General features: G+C 38.2%; 2 protein-coding genes across 2 annotated transcripts in view; both read right to left on the bottom strand.

The window, feature by feature from the left end:
* Window positions 1-248: 248 nt before the first annotated feature.
* Window positions 249-18,099, bottom strand: LOC121380339. The gene is made up of 3 exons (XM_041509120.1): window positions 17,971-18,099; window positions 17,006-17,198; window positions 249-3,210 (listed from the first exon to the last, which is right to left on the bottom strand). Exons 2-3 carry the CDS (start codon window positions 17,118-17,120, stop codon window positions 2,885-2,887), a joined length of 441 nt encoding a protein of 146 aa, XP_041365054.1. The 5' UTR covers window positions 17,121-17,198; window positions 17,971-18,099; the 3' UTR covers window positions 249-2,884.
* Window positions 17,977-25,540, bottom strand: part of LOC121380338 — a 23,015-nt gene continuing 15,451 nt past the window's right edge. Inside the window, exons 2-4 of the mRNA XM_041509119.1 lie at window positions 20,230-21,141; window positions 19,770-19,843; window positions 17,977-18,123 (exon numbers count right to left, since the gene is read on the bottom strand). Of these exons, the coding sequence (XP_041365053.1) occupies window positions 18,099-18,123; window positions 19,770-19,843; window positions 20,230-21,141 (1,011 nt within the window). The 3' untranslated portion in view covers window positions 17,977-18,098. The remainder of the gene's footprint in view (window positions 18,124-19,769; window positions 19,844-20,229; window positions 21,142-25,540) is intronic.

Genomic DNA, 25,540 nt, shown 5'->3' with positions numbered 1-25,540 from the left:
TGGGAGCCGGTACTGGGGTGCGAACGCTGCACTTTCCAGCCTTAAAGCCAAGAGTGTGACCCCTACACCGGTTGGGCTGTTGCACTTCGTGCTGAAGTCGGCACTGGGTGACGAATCTAGCAGCTACCAACTTCAAACGTGATGACGGAGGGCAGCAATCTCTGACGTGATCCATTCACTTTGTGCTGTGTATAGACCGTTTCTGCATGATAAAATGACGTATACTAATGTTTAGACAAAAGAACAAACATGTTAAAAAGACTGTTTATTCATAAAAATATAACGTTTCCTAATGACTTGTTCCTAGAAATGTACATTAACAATGACAATACTCCACCGAAAAAAAAACAAAAAAAACACCCACCCACCCTATTGAATCATTGATTGTAATAATCAAAAATAATTTACATTAAACTACTCCGGCTCCATATTGAATATACTTTGCCTATTCACTCCGCTTAAGATAAAATGGTAAATGAAAATGTTGCAGTATATCCGAGTGTGAAACAATACAGGCATTATCATACAATTTAATGTCATGGTATTTGAGTCTCCAATAATAAGCACACCACTATATGTCGACACAGGACAATGTCTTGCTAAGCCACACACTACTATGATACTTACAAAACAGTCTTGTGTACACATTCATTGCAACTATGTATACGGATGTCTTGGGAAATTATAACAATAGTAAGGACAAGGCACACTTGTTAAAATATGGTATACAGTATATGGACACATGTTCATGATTAATGCGGCCGCAAATGGTACAAACATGTTGACGACAGTTATACCTCACAACGACAAGTCATATCACTAATTGTTAAGATTTTAAAAAATAGTCATTGGTAAATCATACAGTTTACATAACACTGTGCAGAGGCGGATCTAGGGGGGCAGGGGCCCGGACCCCCTGAATTTTGCAACAGTTATAATTTTATTTTATATTAATTTTCATTCCCCTCCAAACCTCCCACAAAGTTCCCTTGGCATTCTGCCTCATGACATGAATTTGAATTTAATTTAAAAAAATTTTTTTTACACTATCCAGTTTTTGGTGGGCAAAACATTTCATTTCTTATTATTAAAGCAGCATTTTTACACTGTGTGTGTATATTGTTTAAGCACAGCATTTCTCTAATCAGCTTTATGCACTTTATACATTCCGATTGACAATGATTTAATGTTACCTTTGACACCAATATACTAATGAATGAAACTCTTTGAATTGGGGATATCATTAAGCATCCATCCATTCGTTCGTCTTCTACTGGCATATTTATGGTTGTGTGTAATACTATTTTAAAGTCGTCACGAAGTGCTCGTATAATTACTACAGCGTTAAAACAAAGCATACAGCCACATACGCATACACACACGTATACAGAACACACTGATGGGAGTCCTAAACCGTAACGACTGCAATGAGAATACAGAGATAAGGACAGGGGCGTCGCTTCCATATTGTTTCTAGTGATTTCTCGAAGCCTTTAGCAAGCGATACGTGTTCAGAGAATTACCTTCTCATTCTAGTTATCACATAAGCTATATATATCGTTCCGTGTATTCTACAATTGCATCATGTAGGTTTTCAGTATACATCGTAGTAGTAAAGGTACCACATCCTGGCCTCTTGTCTGCCTTCCGTTGCTCATCCATGATGTGTGAAAAAACAACATAACAATGTGCAAAACGGCATGACATACTTATCATAGTATTTTTTTTTTTTTTTCAAAATTCGCGGCCGATAAAATCCGCCTATTTTTCACTATACTGAACAAAGCTCCATCTAAAATTAATCACAAAGGTGATTTTAACGCAATGCATTATCAGTAAGATTTACATTAACCATACTGTGATAACTCCTGAGCAAAACTGCCTTAAGATCCATTAATATAATAACAATAATCATAATACAAGTACAAATACAACAAGCACGTAGCACCTCAAAGCTAGTGGTTAGCCGATATAAATATACAAAAACTACTTTTTAACATTCTGAAAGTTCAAAACATACTTGACTTGACTTGAAATTTTTTACGTGCTCATATACCATGAAGGTTTCGAGCATGTCTTTCCTGAGTCCCGTCTCTGGATGTCAGTGGCCCGACTCGGAGCACAAAATACAGAACATACAAGTCGTCTATCAAGACTGTTCACGCCTGTATATACTAGGCTCAAATTATCAACGGTCACGACGGAGTTGGCCAACTTGACAGTTGCGTTGTTATATCCCCTACTCCCAACTTACGACGGGTGCGCTCAGATTAACAACTAATTGGTCGTAGGAGTTGTATACGACGAAAATCTGTAAGAGAGCTCAGACTGGCAACTGCACAGTCGTATTAGTCGCGAGATCGGCGAGTAGGCCAACTCCGTCGTGGCAGTTGGTAGTCTGACACTAGCATTACAGCAGAATTAAAGTGACAATGACGCCTATAGAAATGTCTCACCAGATATATTTGCACTGCGGCTATGCAAGTTCCAAATACACATGTTCAAAGTGATGTTTGATGATCATAAATATGTTAATTAAAGTCCCTGTTTGCATGTTATGACTGTTCCAGAAAATATAATGGATTAGCTTGGCATTGGAAGATAAAATAAATTAACTATGCATTATTAAAAAATAATAATACATGTGATAAAAACAGCAAGCACCTTCCAGCAGGCATAGCATAATGTGTTTCATGGCCATGACCCATGATAATTTCTGAGACTCCTTGGCGAAATATTAGCACTAGTTTACAATGTAGCAAACAACCAACTGACGCTCTTCGCGTTGACCACCAACATAAACACATCACACAGTTGTACAACATTCACACACATAAAAATGTGACATCTAGCTAACTGACGGACTGATATCTAGTTCACTGTGTTAACTGTGGAGCTTGGCGTCTTCGCCGTGTGCTTTGGAAAGCATTGGGGTCCTCTCGTCCGCAATCGGAGCCAACTTCTCGTTGAGTTTGCTCATGACGCCATCAGCCAGTGTGCTCCCCAAAGACATTTCAGCATCGCCTCGGCTATCATCGGCGTTCTTCGCTCGTGTATTTTCCGTTGAATTCCGGTGTTCGGGGGATGGCGGAGGCACACTTTCCTTTTCGTTGGACTTGCCTAGAAGTCCGTCTTCTGCTGAAGCCGATTCCGCCTCGTCGTCTGTCTCGTCCATGTACTTTAGTTTGTCGATTCCATTCACGAAACTGTCTGAAATAGTAAAACTCAAATTCTGATTTATAGTAACGAACAATTTTGAGATTTAAAAAAACCACTCACCTATATGGGTGTGACGGTACATGCTCTTAATTTCTTTTCGCCTGTGGCGATATTAATTGTTTTAGAGGGCCGTGTGCAGTTCCAAATGCACTTAGCCAGATGGGCACCTTGTTACGTAATACCTCCGCGAGTGCGGTTTTTATAACCGTGATTTTGGCGACTGGCGACAGAATGTCTGGTCATCTAAGAAAATATACCGACTCTGGGAGAGGTGGAAATATCAGATGATAGGTGAGGTACCGCGTTGTGCCCCCAGGCGATATTCGCTGTCTCTGAGAGTTTTGAATAAATAGCTAGGATTTTAGATATATCGCGGAGAAACAAAAGGAAGGCTCCAGGGGATCGCTGTCCGTCCAGACTGGTAAATAATTTTATTTCTGCTCTGTGTATAACCTTGATGTGATTGATGTGACTTTAAATATTGTAATACTGTATTATACCAATATTATTTAGACGGTGCTGTCGGTCATCTGTAGGCTCACGCAGTATACATTGGAGAATTGATTTAATTATTGAATGGTGAGTCCGATACGGATACCCGGGGGAAACTGCTCACAACCGTTCACCGTTCTGTCCATTGTGAGTAATATAGGTATATCTATATATATGGCACCGCCTATTATATATATACTATATGCTAGCTCGGGCATCGGATATATATGCTATATATCGATAAAGCTTATCCAGTCATCCTAGAGGTTGGCCTAGGTAAACTGTAGGTTATTGTCTTTATTGTGATAGGTACCAGTATTAAGTCTGTATTACAAGTTATTGATCATGAGTAGAAATTAGGGTTAATTAAAAATTAACCAGTTAGGAATAGAGTTGTAATTCCTTTATTAATTAAGTTCCCCTGGGAAGCGTTTCTCAATCATCACACGTGTGGATGTTGTGTCACGGTGAAGTGATTAGCATATTGTGTAAACTAGACACCTAGAGATTAACTAATTAAGTGATCAGTTCTGGGTTGTTATTATTTGTTGTTGTTAATTAACTACTGCGGCAGTACATTTGTCAGCGTAGGTTAATACAGATTCCTGTGTAATTAACTACTGCGGCAGTACATTTGTCAGCGTAGGTTAATACAGATTCCAAAGTGTATTGTGTTTTTGTTGTGTTTTCTAGTGAACTGAACGTGCTATAATAATATATACTTTATATAAGATCTTATCTCTGATCATACCTAGACGAGCCAGCTGGTATAACTGCTTGTTACAGAGCGATCTAATAGATATACAGTTAGGAGAGATATTTGGACAATCGTGTTTCATTCAGTTACGGGTATTATAGGATCCCCGTGACAATGGGTTCTAATCATAGTTGATCACCAGTTTGCCAGATAAAATATTTAAAGTTAATATATTTGTATGTATGTATGTATGTATGTACGTGTATGTGTGTGTGTGTGTGTGTACATGTATGTATATATTACTCACGGAAAAAAGTTCCTGTGCATCATTACAATTTCAGTGAGACTTATCTTTTAAAATTAAAAAATATTGCGTTTTACATAGATGTACTATTTATCTGTTAAAAGTACAGTGATCCTCTCCTGTCTTCTGAACTTGAAGTACGGTCTACGCAATGATTGGTGAGCCGTCGGTGATGATGTAACAGAACGACGTACTGATGGACGGTCATGGTCGTACTTTGTGATCACTTAATCGGTTGCGTACAGTTCTTCCACTGATTGGCCTTAACTCAGGGATGTATTGGGATGTTAAACTTGTCATTTCCAAATGATTCCATATGTAAACACGCTTGATATTGACAATTTATTAACGTGACTTTAGGTGTCGACTCCTTACATATGGAACATCCCTAATATCCCTAATCTGTAGAGAACATCTCCACAGACACTGCATAGTGTTCTCATGAACACCAATGAACACCAAAATTATTAGCACCAACGTTTGTGCCATTCTAACCTCAATAAGAAGATCATTTTATTGGAGGCGTAGCATCACACTGACGACGATCAGATAACAACACAAGTATTTTTCTGAGTGATGAGAATCCATACAATAGTTTTAGAGTCCAATGATAAGAAAAATGACGTCAAACAGGAGCACGTGACCAAGAATGCTAGTAATGCAACTTGTGATCACAAAGCATGAATAGCTCATGCAATTGACAGGACACCTGTGGAATATCGAAATGAGTGGTTACACATTCATTTACCGAAATGTGTATGGCCAGATTTCAAGTCAATTATATTCTATATGCAATTATTTGGTGCACAGGAACTTTTTTCCGCGAGTATATATATATATTATATATATATATATATATATATATATATATATATATATATATATATATATATATATATATATCGTCGCGTGAGAGCTAAAAGGTCGTAAGTGGCAGATACGATCTAAAACGTCTTTTTTGCATATTCGGAATCGCCATCCCCGATTACATATTGTCACAAAAAAATCGTAGCTGTGTCTCTAATTGCATCGCCGATACAGAAGGATTTAAATGGTCGTAAGTGAATCACAGATACCAATTTGCACGAAAATAGACGCAACTGACACATACGACTTTCCTCCGATTTGCTTGCTGTCCATTATGTGAACACGACTGGTCCGTGTGTGGTAAATAAACCTTTTTTAAATACAGTTCGTTATATAATTATGTCTGACATAGGTCGTATGTGCCAACTACGACACATATGTATTCTTTGTTGTCGGTCTGTGATAGAAATTACAAATGCGAAGTACAATAGAGCATACATTATGTCAATATTTTTATGTGCTTGAATCCTAAAAAATAATATGACTTTTGTCGTTGTGAGAGTCCGGTCTATTTAAGAAAAACATTTGGTACTGCATGCAACGAACCATTTAGCAACAGACAAGAATGGTGTCTATATATATATAAATAGGAATTGCAGTAACATTAATGTTTGTATTGTTTGCTATATTATGTGCACAATAATTATAATAATAAACATGTTTTGGTGAAATTTCTTGAAAAACAAATATCTATTTTGAAATGTTTTTAATTGAAGCAAAGTGTCCAACATGTAATTTGTATCTGTAGATACAATTTTAATTCATAATAATGGTGTATGTGGCCTATACGACCAAAGTGCAAGCATAATCACACTGATTTTGGATGTACATGTATTTAATTATATGTTACGGTGATCAAATTCCGCCTTTCAGCTGCCTTTGAATATCTACAGGATTGCCCTAATGTAGGCATCATGGATTAACAATATTGCAGATACAAACGACATTGTAAGTTATGCAGGACAAAGTCCAGTAACAAAAGACAGTGTAATCAGACGTAAGGTTAAAGGTGAATAAAGTGAATGTGGCATCAACATAAACGATAGCAAGATTTATGAACTTTGATTAACTAGACAGTTAACAAATATTTGTAACAGAATATCCCTGTCCTGAGTCAGACACCCGATCCTTTCGGAGGCCGGACTCGGGATAGGCGTGTTCGAAACCCTAGTGGCATATGGACTATGGACACGTTAAACCAGTTACTAAGCTAAGCTAAGCAACAGAATGTTGAACGTTAACACGGCATTGCCACAACACACACACCAAAACATTACCATAGCATAGCACGCACAACAGAAGCTGAACATAATATAGCACACACAACATAAGCTGAACATGACATAGCACACACAACAGGACATGAACATAACATAGCTCACACAACAGAACCTGAACATGATATATAGCATACACAATATACATCTAGTCAATGTAGTCATGGGCTTTGCAAGAAATATGTAGAAATGTTTTATTTAACGACGCACTCAACACATTTTATTTACGGTTATATGGCGTCAGACATATGGTTAAAGACCACACAGATGTTGAGAGAGGAAACCCGCTGTCGCCACTTCGTGAGCTACTCTTTTCGATTAGCAGCAAAAGGTATTTTATATGCACCATCCCACAGACAGGGTAGTACATACCACGGCTTTTGATATACCAGTCGTGGTGCACTGGCTTCAATGACAAAAAGACCTGAACATAACATAGCAAAAAGCTGAACATGAGAAAATAATCACCATAGAAAATGAACGTGACATAGCACTTGCGACAGTTTATTTGTTTGTTTTCTTTAACAACACCACTAGTGCACATTGATTAATTAATCATCGGCTATTGGATGTTAAACATTTGGTAATTATGACTGCAGCAAGGTATATTTTATATGCACTTTCCCACATACCACGGCCTTTATCCAGTCACTTGCGACAGAACATGAACATGACATAGCACTCACAACAGAACCTGAACATAATGGAGAATTCACAACAAAACCTGAACATGACGTGGCACACACAACAGAATCTGAACGTGACATAGTACACACAACAGAACTTGAAGAAGAACATGACAGAACACACATACAACATACCATGATCATGACATAGCACACACAAGAGAACTCGGTAACATGGTATATCACTCACAACAGACGCAGAAAATAATTTAGCACACACAACAGAAACCGGAGGATTGATCACTTAACAATCAACAAAACACGGAGAGAACACTGCACATAACATAGTCTGTATATATCACTGAACAAACATAATACATAACCTGGAGAGATCTCTGAACACGGTATAACCTGAAGAGATCACTGAACACACAACAGAACCTGGAAAGATCATTGGACTCACAACAGAACCCGGAGAGATCACCGAACACACAATAGAACCTGGAGAGATCATTGAACACACAACAGAACCTGGAGAGATCACTGGATACACAACAGAACCCGGAGAGATCACCGAACACACAATAGAACCTGGAGAGATCACTGAACACACAACAGAACCTGGAAAGATCATTGGACTCACAACAGAACCCGGAGAGATCACCGAACACACAATAGAACCTGGAGAGATCATTGAACACACAACAGAACCTGGAGAGATCACTGGATACACAACAGAACCTGGAGAGATCACTTAACACACAACAGAACTTGGAGAGATTACCAGACACACAACGGAAACTGGAGAGATCACTGAACACACAATATACGCTGGACAGATCACTGGACACACAACAGAACCCGGAGAGAACACCAAATACACAATAAAGCCAGAAGTGTGCACTGAACACACAACAGAACCCGAAGAGTACACCCAACACAAAACAGAACTTGGGGAGATCACTGGACACACAACAGAACCTGGAGAGATCACTGAACACACAATAGAACCTGGAGAGATCACTGCACAAACAACAGAACCCGGAGAGATCACCAAATACACAACAAAACCAGGAGTGTGCACTGAACACACAGCAGGACCCGGAGGGTACACCCAACGCACAGCAGAAGCTGTAGGGTTTACTGTTCACTCAATATAACCTGGAGAGAATCCTGCATACTCAACAGGTGAACATGGATTTGATATTCAGTACACACCCTCATTGGAAACGTAAACCTTATATCCTTTGAATGAGCTTCACTTGAACCCGGTGTATCCCAAACCAATGAGCTGCTAAACATAGTTTATTCATTAAAGGATACCAGTTTCAGTTTGCTTAACTATTCTGGTTTGTCTGTTGCACTAGTTGATAAACCAGGTAGTCTTGAAACTAGTGAAGTACACCCTGAGGCAGCAGAACCAGGAACTATCTGCAAAAGGACTCCCATGGTGCAAAGAACACGGAAAGAACACTGCACACAACATGACATCAGCTTTTCTGATGACTCATCAGAAACGAATACTTGCCTAGGAAAAGAGGTTTTGTATGGACAAGTCGTCTGATTCTGATGCACCATCATCAAACAACGAACATGGATCACTACCATCACAGTGTTTCTGCCAGATAGAAATATTTATATTTGGGTATGGCTCTATGGAACTGAATGCAACCACAGTCAACAGAGGTGTGGGGGGATGGGGGGGGGTCCTCCCTCAGAGAGAAAATGGGTTAAGTTTTGGGTTAGGATTAAGAGTAATTAATTTTGTCAAAAAGTTAACTTAAAAACATTCTTCAAAAATATTTGGGTATGGCACCATACCCATTTTACCCTCTGGTAGAAACCCTGCACCAGATAAGGTCACACAAAATCAGGAGTGGGTCAAAGGATTTCACGAGTCAGAGTACTTTTTTTCACATTATTATTTTCTCAATTGGTGATTTTATTTATCGTATTATTATTAACAAAAGTAAAACAACTTGTACGTAATATTTTGTTTAAGCGGTGATTTTATTAATACGTACTTCTACTTGTATTCCTTTTTGAATGTTTGCTTCTAAATATTTTCTATTTACAAGCTTTCTCTTTTTTTAAAATAAATATATGATTTGCAAAACTGAAATGTTTTAGAAGTGATGGTTCTTTCAGAATAAATATTTAACTTTACTTGATATACTGTTGGTCGTAAATGACGCATTTAATTGTCGTAACTACAACTATTTAAGAAAATAACTAAAACACCTAATATGCTATAAATACCGCAAATATACAAAGAAATCGTAAATATATTCAGCTTTCATTGTCATTAAAACAAATTCGACATTTTAACTACTGATCAAGAAAAACAGTTTTCCTTCATTATCTCGGCTTTTAAAAAATATACACATATATAACGTCCGTTGGGCGACCATCGATTTTAGGGTCCGGTGAGTATACTACCAGTTAAAAATGAAGAAACGCACTCAAACTGAATAGAACGTGACAAAACACATTCTATTTTGACAGCGCCAGACTCAGCTTCTGTAGTGTTAGGCCGGGTCTTTCTAAAAATAGAGCTCAAAACGTATTGCAGACATTGCGAGTGCGAGTGCGAATAATTTTTACAAGTTCATATACCACTAGAGTTTCGAGCATGTCCGTCCTGGGGCCTGTCTCTGGACAGCCAGGGGCTTGTCCCGGGACAGAAAAAAAATTAAGCGAACAATTTTGAAATTTACATCCAAAAATTAAATATTGGGCCTTTAAAATTTTGATGCGCATCTCTAATTAATATAATTAATAAAGAAAATTCTACTCATTAAATTTGGTCGCTAAATTAGATCGGGTGGTCAAAAAGAAATTAGATAAGATCGGTAGCCTGACTCGGGATGGAGTGGGGGAAGCGTATTGTTGAAAATAGGCAGAATTTTGAAAATAGCAATTAGTAAAAAAGTTAATAGAATTTAAAAAAAAAAGAAACGTTACAAGCCAAAAATAAAAAGAATTGACTGCTCGGTCGAATATTTATATAATTTGGAGCATTTTAGAAGGACAGTCCAAAAATAAATAAGAGAAAGAAGAGAGGATCGGACTATTTAATAAAAAAACATTTTTTAAAGAAGTAATTTCGACATAAACTTTTGAACGAAGGTCTAAAAGTTTAAAGTCCGCTCTATATGTCCACGTTTGTGGCCTCGTTAAGGCCGTTAGGGTGCACAGCTTGTAGGGACGAGATGGGTTGTATCCCGTCAAGAAAATCCCTAGATTGACAGTCAATAGATGTTGAAGGTGTAGTGCTGTGCTGAACTACAGATCTTGAGAAGCCGGATCCGTCTGAACGGGTTTGAGAATCAGACTAGGGTATAGTCCAGTCGTCATGGGTTGGTATAGTGGTGCGGACGGGCCCGACTCCGGAGGATACGAGATGGTATCACAATAAAACAAAGTAAAGTCCAGAAAAGAGTACTAGGGGCCGACCCCGCTTCCTATTTCTTCTTATAGTGGGGCGTTCAATCTTACAGTGCTGCTAGGACAGGCTCGGACATGTAGAGACTAAACGCGTACAACCGTGGCGTTCTGCAGAATGGCCGTCATACGAGTCACGAAAAAACCAAGTCAACATAGTCAGACAGAGAAATGACGTGGAGGCTAGGAATCTCGCTAAAAAAGAATCCAACCTGGTGGTGCAGACTGTTAAAACGAGAAGCGTTCCAGCGTTCAATCAGTTCCAGTGGCCGCATACATCCCAGTAGAAAACTTCACTTCGCTGACAAAAACAACAAAGTGAAGGATCCCCAAGTCTAGCCGCGAAAGCACGTGCAGTGTGCACAAGCGAAACAAACACGTCTCACCGCGAGGAGCTCCAGACTGGGAATGGCAGACATTGCATGTATATATACTACTCAAAAGAATTTAAGGGTCAGACGATATTTTCGACATTATTGTCTGAATGTCAATTATATTAGCTAGACCATAATGTCACGCATGGTATTGTTCCATTTTGACGAAAGTGGGTCTAAGCAACCCATAAATGAATTAAAATCCACTGTCATTGACACTGTCGACTAGTTCTAATGGCGAAAACATGCTTACATTTGCACGTAAATTAGGGCGAAAGCGAAAGGTCTGCTAAGTGCCCATAACTTGCTTTTTCACAAAGCGCTTCATTTGCACGCTTTGCACGTGTATTCCATGTTCCCAATGCTGAATTTCCGTATAATTGGAGCTTGCGTTCGTGTACGGTGCACACTCCAAATTCGACAATGGTACGACTTCAACTGACTATCGCAAAGAAATGTTGCTCTGAGACTTGGTGTCAGTCAGAGTGTCGTTGGCCGACTGTGGCAACGGTACCAAGCAACGAATTCTGTTCGAAATCGTCCACGTTCGGGAAGACCCCGAAGCACTACAAATAGAGAGGACCGCTACATCACCAATATGGCTCTACGTCAACGCACAACCACTGCACGCCGATTACGTGACAATCTGCGGACTGCGACTGGAACTCGAGTGTCTGATTAAACCATACGCAATCGTCTGAGAGCCAATAATCTACGCTGCCGTCGCCAGGCTGTTCGACCACCACTCCTACCACGTCACAGAACGGCCAGACGTCACTGGTGCACGCTTCATCTGCGGTGGCAACGTGTTCAGTGGGGTCGAGTGATGTTCACTGAGTCCAGGTTTAGTCTCTAGTTCAACGACAGTCGGGTTCGTGTCTACAGACGTCCTGGGGAGCGCTTCGCTGACGTTAACGTTAGACAACGTCACCGGTTCGGTGGTGGCAGCGTCATGGTGTGGGGCGGCATCTCTATCCACCACAGGACCCCCCTATATGTGGTGGATGGCAATCTGAATGGAATCCGCTATCTGAATGAGATTATCCGGCCGTTGGTTCTCCCAGGCCTTCAGCAGATTGGCGGCGGGGCAGTTCTGCAGGATGACAATGCCAGACCCCACCGCGCCAGGGTGGTAACGGACTTTCTCAGACAACAAGGTATCGCCAGGATGGATTGGCCAGCATATTCGCCTGACTTGGCCCCAATAGAGCACGCCTGGGACGAATTAGGCAGGAGAGTTCGGGATAACCATGCCCCTCCGGCCAACCTTCATGATCTGGGTCAACTTCTTATGGCAGAGTGGCAGGCCATTCCCCAAGAGTTCTTCAGACGTCTGATCAACAGCATGAGGCAACGATGTGTCGAGTGTATTCGCGCCAGGGGTGGATTCACACACTATTAAACGAATGTTCTAATGTGTAAAATCCATGTTTGACAACCTTCAACTTTGACAGCATGTCATGTGACTTTCTTGTATACAGTGACGTTTATTTGTGGGTTTTTGTAAATATGGAACAATAAATAAAAAATTTGGTGTAGTTTACATCATCAATCTAATACACTCTGAAACTTATTTGGTTATAAATTTTTGACCCTTAAATTCTTTTGAGTAGTATATATATATACCTTTTCAGTGTTAGATGGTTTGATGAACGTGCAGCTAAACATATCTTGTCTTGAATTTCATTATTATGTACAACGAACAAAATCTGTCATTACAAAGGATTTTATTCGAAACGTGGGATGCCATAATAAAAAAATTGGTGTAGTTTACACTGAAACTTATTTGGTTATAAATTTTTGACCCTTAAATTCTTTTGAGTAGTATATATTTTTAAAACCTGGAAGTCGTCGGTTTATTAGTGAGTGCTCCGCAAGACTCAATGGGTAGGTGTAAACCACTTGCACCGACCAGTGATCCATAACTGGTTCAACAAAGGCCATGGTTTGTGCTATCCTGCCTGTGGGAAGCGCAAATAAAAGATCCCTTGCTGCCAATCGGAAGAGTAGCCCATGTAGTGGCGACAGCGAGTTTCCTCTCAAAATCTGTGTGGTCCTGAACCATATGTCTGACGCCATATAACCGTAAATAAAATGTGTTGAGTGCGTCGTTAAATAAAACACTTCTTTCTTTCGTCGGTTTATTGGAGTGGACTGGATACACATTAATTATTTAGTAGAACTATTTTTTGACAATTGTTATTCAATGAAGTATGGTAAAAATCAATCTAATTAAAATTAGCTCCACTATTACATGTGGATCTAACAGCAGCCAGTTGGAGCTCATGTCCACCAATCAAAACCTTACTTGCAGAATCATGCCAGTGATTTAAAAATAATTTGAAAACATTCCGAATTATCCTGAGGGTATACGACATGTTTCGTGTGAATTACGAATGCCTTAAAACATGTTTTATTTTATAAAATAAATAATTTGTAATGTAAAACTGAAGACTGATTTAGTTGGGGGGTTTTATTAAAAAAAAAAAAAAAAATTAATGTAAAATTGAAGACCAATAACCCATCCCGTACGTATTGGTATGGTTCGCTGTACCCCTGCGTGTGCTGTAACCTCACCGTGGTGCAGGGGTGTAACATTCTCTTTGAGAATGGCCAATACAGCATAAAATTCAGTATCCGCAAAAATTCTGTGATATTTGTGTTTTTGCACAGTTCTTTACACTGTTTTTGTTTATTGATGTTGATCATCACTTTATTTATTTGCATTACCATAGTTTGACACCCAATAGCCGATGTATTTTTCGTGCTGGGGTGTCATTAATCATTAATTCATTCGGTTCGCTGTACTGCGGCCACTAAAATAGACTCGCCCGATATTTTTAGAATTTGTATGCTCCCAAATAACGTTATAAAAGGCGAAGTGTGATTGGTCAATATTTAAATTATTATTTACAGACGAAATGTTACCTGGACATTGGAGACTACGCAGTGTTGTTAGCAATCTGATTAAAATTAGTTCTACTGGTCTAAATAAGGCATTCGTAATTCACATGAAACATATCGTATACCCTCAGGATAATTAGGAATGTTTTCAAAGTATTTTCAAATCATTAGCATGATTCTGCAAGTAAGGTTTTGATTGGTGGACATGAGCTCCAATTGGCTGCTGTTAAATCCACATGTAATAGTGGAGCTAATTTTAATTAGATTGGGTAAAAATGTATCATATTTAATTAGCTTATATTGTAGTTTTAACTCACTCTAACGTGTGCGCATGCGCGCATATAAATATAACAATGAGATTTTCCAGTACTACAAGGATTATTTCAAAGGTAATTTAATTATCAGTCGTTGTCGGTATTGTTTTTAAGTTTAAGCGATTTGCATGCAATAAGAACAGACCAGACACCAAGACTTAGACAATGACATAACCGTCCAAATATTACTGTAATAAACAATAAGTATGTTCCTCATATGCGATTGTGTAACGGCCTGAGCCTAATGAATTTCTTTTCTGTTCTTTTTTTTTTTTTTTTTTTTTTTTTTTTTTTTTTTTTTTTTTTTTTGGGGGGGTGGTGGTTCAGATTGATTTTTCTTTCGATATTTATTTTATTAGAAGCCTATTACTGTTGCATTTACAATATCCAAATTAAACGCACACGTGTGCGTGCACAAAGACACACACTGAGAATTTTTTATTTTTTTTTAGGCTGTTTTTTTAGGCTATTTAAAAGCAGTATAGCATTCGAAAATTATTTAAATTTATTAGAAAAAAAACATTGGTGCCCATTGTTACGTTTTAGAGTATCAAACCACAATCTTCCAATAGAGACAGGTAGATGGATACGTAAACCATTACATGATAGATTGTGTTTTTTATGCAACACTAACGACATCGGAGATGAATTCCATTATATTTTTACATGCCCATATTTTAACCAATTCAGACTTCAATATATACCGAAATATTATTGATCCATACCAAACACATATAAATTTCACGAATTATTTAATTGTAAAAAAACTGGTGTCCTCCGAAAACTTGCAATATTTTGTAAACATATTATGAATACTTTCAAGCCCTCCGGCTCATAGCTTTTTTGTATTATTATTGTGTATGCAAACCCAAACCAATTATTTATAATTATATTCCCATGTTCGTTTTATGTAGATATACTTATGTGAATAGTTTTACTCTGTCATCTTGTTAAAAAGTGTGAATTGTTGTATTATATATTGTTCCTCATATGCCGTGGATTACGGCCTGAGAGAAATAAATGTTCAGTTCAGTTCAGTTCAGTCCGTTTGCGTGAAAAGGGAACCGATCAATTAGCATGTAACTTCATAATGAATAAAGATAACATTCATATAAAAACATACTGCATAGGTTAAATCTTCTTTTCTAATATAGATTTTAAGGCAATTGATAGAACATCCAAGGTAACATGAAAGCAGTGTTCTCGCTGGGTGAAAATTAAAGAAGGGCGGCCGTGCGGCACCACACCCTTCAAAAAACCCCTAAAAAAACCAAAAAAAAAACCCAAAACAAAAACAACAAAAAACAAAACCCCGACAAAACTGTAATACAAATCAGAGCCATATCCCTGTACAATGCAGAGTCGAATTGGGATTTGGCAAAATAGTGGATGATTCCTTGGATCTCTATCTGGCGTCTCGCCTATAGGAGGAAAGCCACTCTCGAGGATATCTTTTACTGGATATTTCACCCATATTGCATCGCCACAAAGTGTATGTCATCCCTCTTGCATCGCCACAAAGAGGACTGCCAGTCCTAGACTAGTTTATTTAAAGCACTCGCAGTTCTACTATTAACCTCCTTGTACTGCATTACATTTTACTTCATAGACAATGCAAGTCAAGTTGCATACCTTGGCTATTCTAGGATTTTGTCTTCACTCCTGTATTACAAAATTAGATTTAATCTGTATAGTTCAATGGTAATTTGTAAAGAAACATTTTTATTTATATGGGATTTCTTTAAAAAAAGAAAAAAAGAAAAAGTTATTTGAGATGGCATGGGTTAAGAACATTATTTATCGGTTTACCGTTGAAGCAAACGGACTATATACGGTAAGCACATTGTTATTATTCAACAAACAACATTCTTGTTTTTATTTTAGGCTGTGCAGTTAAATTTCAATGTGATAATTGAAGGGCTACTTGAATTTGAGAAGGGCCAGTAAGATTTTTCTTCAGACCATGGTTTTCACATTAATTGTCAACCCTGATATAGATATATATATGTATGTATGTATGTATATATATATATATGTATATATGTATGTATATGTATGTATGTATGTATATATATATATATATATATATATATATATATATATATATGTGTGTGTGTGTGTGTGTGTGTGTGTGTGTGTGTGTGTGTGTGTGTACATGTATTTATGTTTCTACCAATCCACAAATAAAAATAAAGAATTAAAACAAAAAGGTGTACATTACATTATAGGGAAAAGGCATATATTTTGCCCAAATCACTTTGGTAAATGAAGCTTCGCTTTGCCCCTAACTCTAACCGGTTCGTAATAACAATGGAACGAAAAAGCACAGGTCTGGTGCTTATAAACCTTTTAGAGTCTAGACTCGAGACTCTAATAGAGTCTGAGACAGTAATGCCATGACAACACCATACAAATTGTATGCATGTGGCGTCATTAAAGCTTGAGTCTGGACTCTTAATGTTTTATAAACACGGGTCCAGGACTCACCTTGTTTGATTTTGGTAGAACTGTGATCTTTGGATTTTTGCAAAGATTCGCCATCATACGGAATGAATTTGATCTTCACGGAGCCGATTTCGTCTGGCTCGTTGTAAACACACATCCCTTGTCTGAGGTCATGGAACTCGAGGCCTTCGATATTTCCATTCTCACTTGTACACTTGTTATTTTGAGGAGTCTTCTGTGAAAAGAAATATCCATATGGATATGTATTGCAAAATGCGACACAATGTATTAGTGGACGTTAAATACATGCCTATTTCCAATACGGCTGATATGTCTGTATCTGAATCTGAACGACAAAACCATTTTCCGTAATCAAACTCGTATCTCTGCACAAGGCAGAGTCTAAAAATTGGTAAATGATGTAAACTTTAGCTGTTCATATATGTTTCTGTAACATTTTTATTGACAGTGATGATTCAGGTGGTGCTGGTGTTTTTTCACATACAGATATATCTGTTACATGTTAACTCTCGTATACGATTTTGAGGTTATTTAATGCTTACAAGAACACATCGTTATAAAAAGGCAGTTAAATGTATCATTATTATTTCTTGTCTTATCCTCTTCTCAATTACAAATCTGGTGCGTTTTCACTAAGGTTTGATATATTTGGTCGACGTACAATTTGATAATCGAATTCGTGTGTGTGTGTGTGTGTGTGTGTGTCTCTGTCTCTCTCTCTCTCTCTCTCTCTCTCTCTCTCTCTCTCTCTCTATATATATATATATATATATATATATATATATATATATATATATATATATATATATATGCTGTGCTAATAAACTCGTAGCTTAAAGCAATAAAAAAGAAAAGATGTCTTAGTATCCAATGGATTGGTGGTTGGAATGATCATAAGCGTTGGAAGATAAAAGCAATCCAATAGGCATCAAAAGTGGGTTGGGGGTACTTCGATATATTGTTTTAAAAAATCACGCGGTTCCTACCGGTATCACTCTGAAGACTTTATGCTTCTTGCAATAGCGACTGGTGATGAAACCAATGATGAAGAAGCCCGCAGCGCCGACAGCAACACCCACAATGATGGCAGTTCTCCGTCTGGCCTCAATGCCGCTCAGATGCAGGTCAAAGTCCTCTTTCTGTTGAAAGCAATATTTGCATTACAAAACCTAAGTAGATTAACCAACGACTATTTGGTATCTAAGATATGGTTATTTCGACATAAAGAAAACCACTGCCATATAGGCTACTTATATGGAAAAAAAACCCAGCAAGTGTTATTTGACATATACTTGCGAACAAAGAGAACAGTACATTCGACGGTTTTTGATGTACCAGTCGTGGAGGAATTGGCGGGGTGGGGGGTCCGAAATCATGACGGGCGATTGATTCTACGGCCCATCGTATCGCAGGCGAGCGCTTTACCACTAAGCTGCACCCCCCCCCCCCCCCCCCTTTTACTGTTGAAAACCCCCACTATTACTCTTTACAAAGACCCCCATAGGTACAGGGAAATATCCTGTGTCAGGTGACCTTTCATTCGACCAATCAGCTGTAAGCATTACATGGTGAGAAGTCACCTGTTGATGAAATAGATTTGGCTCGTATCAGATCTACAAAAGGAGACCTTCAAGACGGACTGTAGGCGTGCGCTACAACAGCTTGCTCTGAATGTGCACGTAAAGCCCTATGACCTGACCTGACGGACTGTAGAGTTAGATCCGAAGGTCGAGATGTCGTGGTTCTTGCTAGACTGGTCTTTACGTCTAACGTTTGCTGAATGTGACATGATAGAAGACGATGGTACCAGTCATATTTTTCGCGAGCGCTTGGCCTCCTGAACACGATATGGATATTAGCCAGGTTGTGTTCCTAACCTTTCTGAAGTAAGGGCAATACATGCTGTAGATAAAACCAAAGATGACAGAACGTGAGACCGACACCGATCAAACAAATAAACAAAAAATGAAAATTTAACAAAACAAAAACCAAAAAACAAGACCAATATCATTTGCCATACTTGATACGAATAAAACATAAACTTAGTGTAATTCATAACAGTTTATATATATAAATATATCGTTAACTATAAATGGTAGCTAAAGTGAAAAACATAAAAACATACCTAACATGTTAGTGGGGGTGGGGAGGCATGACTAACAAATTTTTAAATATTCTTTCAGCCGACATTTGTATAAAGCTTTTATCTATTGCTAGATTTTAAAAAAGCGTTTACTTTTGTCTTTTTGCATGTACAAAGAAAGTTATTGTCATGTATGCGTCGTTTGTCATATCATAAATTTTATTTTAGCTGTTTCTTTGTTTTGGTTTGTTTGTTGTTGTTTTCTCCTGCAAAAGTCAAACATATTAATGAACAACTATTACATGCTAAATATTTAATAACCTTTTAGATAAAGAAAAAATGTCATTACTTTTAAGCCACCCGGTTATTGTTAAAATTACAGCCAAAAGTTGCCATCTTATTTTATTACGTCGCCAAAGATGTTTAAACATAAAGACATATACATATTTTATCGTTTTTAGTTGTATTTCCTGTAAATACAATACTTTTAAAATATTTCTAACATTCTCTTAATAGTTCTAAAGTCTTTCATAACTCCATAGGAGTGGCTTGTATACTTTTATTGCTGTATTAATTATTGTATTATTACTGTACAATTGTTTTTATTTTAATCTGTACACAATGTGTGATGTAAAAATTGTGTGTGTCTGTCTGTCTGTTTGTCTGTTTGTCTGTCTGTCTATTATGAACTCCTCTACAAACCTCTTCTTTACTTGCTCCAATATTTTCATCTGGCCATAAGGCAGCTGTATTTTCTCCGTGTCCTTTCCGCTTCTCTGGAATATACCAAATCATGCAAAATATGCAACAATATTTAAATTCTACTTTAACTACGTCACACTTAAAGAAAATATTAACAGCAGCAGAATTATCCGAATTTTTTGTTTAGTGGTAATTAATACTGTTTATAATACATAACACATATAACCAATTTATGGTGATATACAGAAAAATTAAAGACTTTGGGAGAAATGTTTGGTATATCAAATTTGGCATAATGTCATGTAAACACGTTACATATGTTTATTCATTTTAAAACCTTTCCGTGCTTTCCAGGATGTGAACCCTGTACCTACCAGCCTTAAGATCGATGGCGTAACCAAGTCGTCACCGAGGGTATGATTTATTTGAGTTTAAATAGTAAGCATGGGTGTATACTCACCATGAGGCGGTGTTTGTTTTGATGAGTCTTCCAGTATGTATAGTGAGTAGCATTGGACGAGTCGCTGTCCTCCTTGTCATTAGGGAGAAGGATTCCCTCTCCTGAATAGTCCGTATCCAGCAACTTATCTGTTTGTGTCTCCTTGTCTTCCAGCCTCGGCAAACCACCTGAGCTACTGTCCTCAACCACCAAACCACTACCCTCCGCAATGTCCACAGTGTAAGTGGTATTCTCTTTGCCGTCTGCCAGTCGATGTGTGTGTCTGTCTGTTGCTGGCGGTATTGCATACACTGGGATCAACTGGTCTTCGACAGCTTCACTAGGATTAACAGTTATATTTTTCTCTAAAAACTCGCTAAAGTCTAGTTCCACTTCCTTTTCCTCGAAGACATAGCCACTACTTTCTGTCAGACCGAGATCACTTCCATACAGCACAGTTTCCAATTCGCTGTTCGACTTACCATTCGTTTTGTTGTCAACCCGAGTAAAATAATTCTTCTCTTCGTATTTAGTATTATTTCTTTCATCACTGTTATTATTTAACTTTTGACTATTTGATGACTCTGTTGTCAATATATAATCCGCCTGCATGTCAGCCACATCAGTGTCCATATCTAAACAGTTAACCAGAAAGTGTTTGTTACGAACTGCGTCCCCGTGAATGCATTTTTCACAGACAACGTCAGTAGTTTTTGTGCAAGTCTTGAGCTGGAATAGCCCCACGCCACACTGTGAACACGGGTAACACGAGTCCAATAGGTTCCAGCTGGTTGTGAAGTGCCCGTCTGGACAAGGTTCGCAAACGGTCTTGTGTCGTCTGCTACATCCCGTAGAAGCATAGTACCCGGGTTTGCAGCGATCACATGCATCGGAATTTGAATGGGTAGAGTCACGAGGATAGCACTGAACAGTCTGAAAAATAAAGTACATAATACTATATTACAGTTACGACAGTTTAATTAAAATTGGTTAGTCCTATTGGTTAGTTATAATACAGGTTACACAAATGAATATATATATATATATACTCTCCTAGATATATTTTACCTAAGTCTTCTGTTAAGAAATATAGTCCAGGGCTGGTGCTTATAAAACTTTTAGAGTCTAGACTCGAGACTCTAATAGTCTGAGACAGTAATGTCATGACAACGTCATACAAAGTGTATGTGTGTGACGTCATTAAAGATTAAGTCTGGACTCTAAAAGTGTTATAAGCACGGGCCCAGGGCCCCATTCTATGATGTGATGTTAGCGCTAAGATCACCTTAAATACAAAACATAGAACTTTATGCACTTACGGTGATCTTAGATCACTTCGTAGAACGGGTCCTGGACACCAGACATATGTACTCGTATACTAACATACACTCACTGATGGAATGAAATAATGGGTCAAACAATGACTGGCAGCAACTCAGTCTCACATTACATTGTTTGTATTATAATATACAGACATTATAACACTAGTAGTGAATTACAATTTGTCTACAAAACCAAGTATTTCCTTATTTCTTTGTTTCCTATCTTTAGGAGGCAAGGTCAAGAATCTATCTAAATCGTGTTTGTTACTTCAGTCATCAAACCAATGACAATAATTAATCTGACAATTACACAATTCTTTTAATTACTGTAATCTAGATATCAAATCATTTAACAATTATAAATTGGAATTATTGAAACGGTTCGTACACTCTGATATTGTAATAACCACCAGTTTAAAAACAAATCAAATAAAAAGCTATTGGTTACAGTTACTTAGCACTATCAACAGAGTCGGACTTATTTTGACAAAGCAACTTGAGGTTCAGAAGGTTCATTTGTGAGGCATCTAAGGACTTCCGACATCCTTGATTTTAAAATTCTCTAGTCGAGCTGCTGGAAATTCTAAGAAAGTTTAAGCAAATGTTTGTGATTAAGCACACCAATGATTTTTCTTTTGTCATTATGTGGGGTTCCATTTTAAGCTAATAAAATATGGTTTGAAAGATCCCGTCTTTAATAAGTTGGTAAGTATAGCAGATGTATATGAATATGACAACAAAACATAACAAATAAATCACGATTCACATTAAAGAGACTAAAAATATATTTTTAGTAACTGTACCATATTTTAAAAGAGCTGTGATTTCTGTTCGTTTGTTTTTAGGGGACTTTTTATTTTAAAATTTTTTATTGTTTCATGTGGGGGTTTTAATTGTTGTGGGTTGTTTTTGTGGGGTTGGGGGGTTATTATTTGTTTGTTTGTTGCTGTTGTTATTTTACTGGATTCTTATTTCACGATACCTTATTCATAGTCTTGTATTCACTGTTATGTGTCAACTATACAGCAATTACAAAATACAGTGAAGAGAGAACTTACAGTTATGGTATTTTTTAGAGAAAATCTGCATGTATCACGGGTTTTGATATATACCGATCGTTGAGGACTGCTTGCAACAAAAAGCTCATTTCGTTTTATTCAGTTCTCGGACAAGAGTATGCGATAACTTGGAAATAAGATAGGTGTTAAAATAGTAGTTTTTGCGGCTAATTATAAATAAATTTAATGAAAAAGGATCCTCTGCTGGTTTTGCAGTCGTCATCACAAAGGAATGGACACGGAAGGACAACACCCAACATGCACATCAGTAATGATGGGTTGATTCTATACATATTTTCTTAGGTACACTGAATGGAGGTCCAGGGGGTAGTTGAATTTGTTCATTTTAAGGCGTTTTCTGTGACTAATAATGCCACAGCCAACTTTTCAGTGAACTCCACCATGGTTTATCTGATAACGGCTGTGGTTTTTTGCAGACGCGGCAAAATGGCCAGGTGGTCTGGGTTTCTTGGTGAGACACAACCCACGTGCTAGCATGCTGTAAACATGGATTAGTGTCTGTCGTGCACGCGTAGATTAAAACTTACACCCAACCAACAGACATTTGTGATTAATGAGTTAAGTGGAGACGAGCAATTCCATTTGATCTATACATTAAAGATATGTCATGTGTTAACACGCTGTTATGGGAAAGTTTCCGTTGTGTTGGGGGGGGGGGGGGGGGGTTCTTGGGGAACAGCGGCTGAGGAGTTTTTTGTGTGGTTTCTTTTGTGTTTTTATTTATTTTTAATTATTATTATTATTATTGGTTTTTGGGTTGTTTTTGAAGTTGTTTTGTTTGTGTGTCTGTGTGTCTGTGTGTGTGCGTGCGTGCGTGCGTGCGTGTGTGCGCGTGCGCATGTGCGTGTTGTTTGTGGGTGTTGTACTGTTCTTTTGGTGTGTGTGTTTTCTTTTTTGGGGGGTTGTTGGTTTTTGGGGGGTTGGAGGGGGTCATGCTTATATCCTATTAAGATTCAAGCACACCTCTCGGGCTCACACCTCAGCTATTCAGGCTCTCGGTCCAAGAAAGAGGGTTAACGGTTTATTGTTAGTGAGACTAAAACGTTTGTTTTGTTTAACGACACAACTAGAGTATATTGATTTATTAATCATCGGCTACTGGATGTCAAGCATTTGGTAATTTTGACATATAGTCTAAGAAAGGAAACCCGCTACATCTTTTCATTAGTAGCAATGGATCTGTTATATGCACCATCCCATAGACAGGATAGCACATACCACGGCCTTTGATATACTAGTCGTGAAGTGAGACTAAGGTAGATGTAGTGGCCTCAAACACGCGCGCGCACACTCCACCGAGTTATTAAAACTCACTCTAGATATAATGAGCCTGTACTTGGATGCGAACCCAATACCTACCATCCTAACCACTGCACCACCAAGGTTAACGGTGGTTTATTTTTATTTTTTTTAAACGCAAACAGTGAAAACTGCGCCTTACTCTTCTCTCGAGAAGTGGGCGCTGTTTGATCTGGATTTGACGTAAAAGACGGCGTATAAGAGCGCGAGATATTACCCATGGTGACGACCAGTCGGATTCACTCATCAAACAGAAGGCAACTGCTTTGCATTGGTGTGTTGTTTACCGAGATGGAGAAAACAAACTTTTCACACAGGATTGTGCTGTACCAGCAGGTTGTAAAATGCATGTTAACGAGTTGGTAGCATGATATTTCAACACAGGGCGCATGCGTCTTTTCATACCAGAGTGCAAAAACACACACAGGTCCAAGAAGCAACTTAGATATGCACCAATCGTCTGTCAACAAGGGTCTATTAGGAAAAATAAAAAATTACTCACTCTCCTCTCGGTGTACGTGTACCTGTACGGAGTTCCCGACAGCCTCCTTGTTTATTTATTTTCATTAATCACACGTTGGTGAGAACAACATTCATTATTTTTGATAACACATACTAATAACACATATGTTTGATAACAATTTAAAGACATACGACTGGCTGATATGGGTGCTGACCAGGGTCCCATTCCGGAAGCGATCATAACTAACTTATGCACCTAAAGTGATCTCAGCACTACGATTCGTGGGATGGAGCCCTGTTCGCCAATGCCATATCACCTAGTGGAAAAAAAAGGAACGACCGAATTCGACTGTTTTGTGACGTATACGTTAACCCGAAAATGAGATGTCAGTAGCACAGAAGTTAGCTGCAAGAACTAAGGCTGTAAATAGGCTTTAGTTTGAAAAGACGTTTAAATTTATTTTAAACCTGTCTCTGTTTTTAGAATATGTAAGAAATATAACACTACATTCGTGTTCGTTAGATACTATTTATCTTACAACTCGTTGTTTAGAACCGTAGTCCGTTACTGCCTCCTCTAACTGTCACTCGTGTTGTATTCTTCTTCTTTTTTTAAACAAAAAGAAAGAAACGTGTTATTTAACGACGCACTCAACACATTTTATTTACGGTTATATGGCGTCAGACATATGGTTAAGGACCACACAGATATTGAAAGAGGAAACCCGCTGTCGCCACTTCATGGGCTACTCTTTTCGATTAGCAGCAATGGGTCTTTTATATGCATCACCCCACAGACAGGGTAGTACATACCACGGCCTTTGATATACCAGTCGTGGTGCACTGGCTGGATTTTAAAAAAACATGTTTATTTACTGGTCGTGGGCATCGTGCACTCGGAAACATTGAAGTTCGTCTGTTCTAGAGTTTAGAAGAACAAAAACAAAAAACAACGGTATCTGTTGCAATAGAACATACAAAGATACGGACATACATGTTCAAGCAATAACTATTTAAATCACAGCCGTCGGGTGGGTGGGGACATTCGCCTTTTGCTCCCCCCCCCCCCCCTCCCCAAAAAAGAGAAAAAAAGAAGCCACCACCACCATCGCCGCCGTCTCCGGTTCCTTGTTGCTTGTTATTGACAAGGCATCATAACGAAACTGAGGT

Source organism: Gigantopelta aegis, chromosome 9, assembly GCF_016097555.1.
Source record: "Gigantopelta aegis isolate Gae_Host chromosome 9, Gae_host_genome, whole genome shotgun sequence".
NCBI classification, from domain to species: Eukaryota; Metazoa; Mollusca; class Gastropoda; order Neomphalida; family Peltospiridae; genus Gigantopelta; species Gigantopelta aegis.
This window is presented reverse-complemented; position numbering and strand designations above follow the sequence as displayed.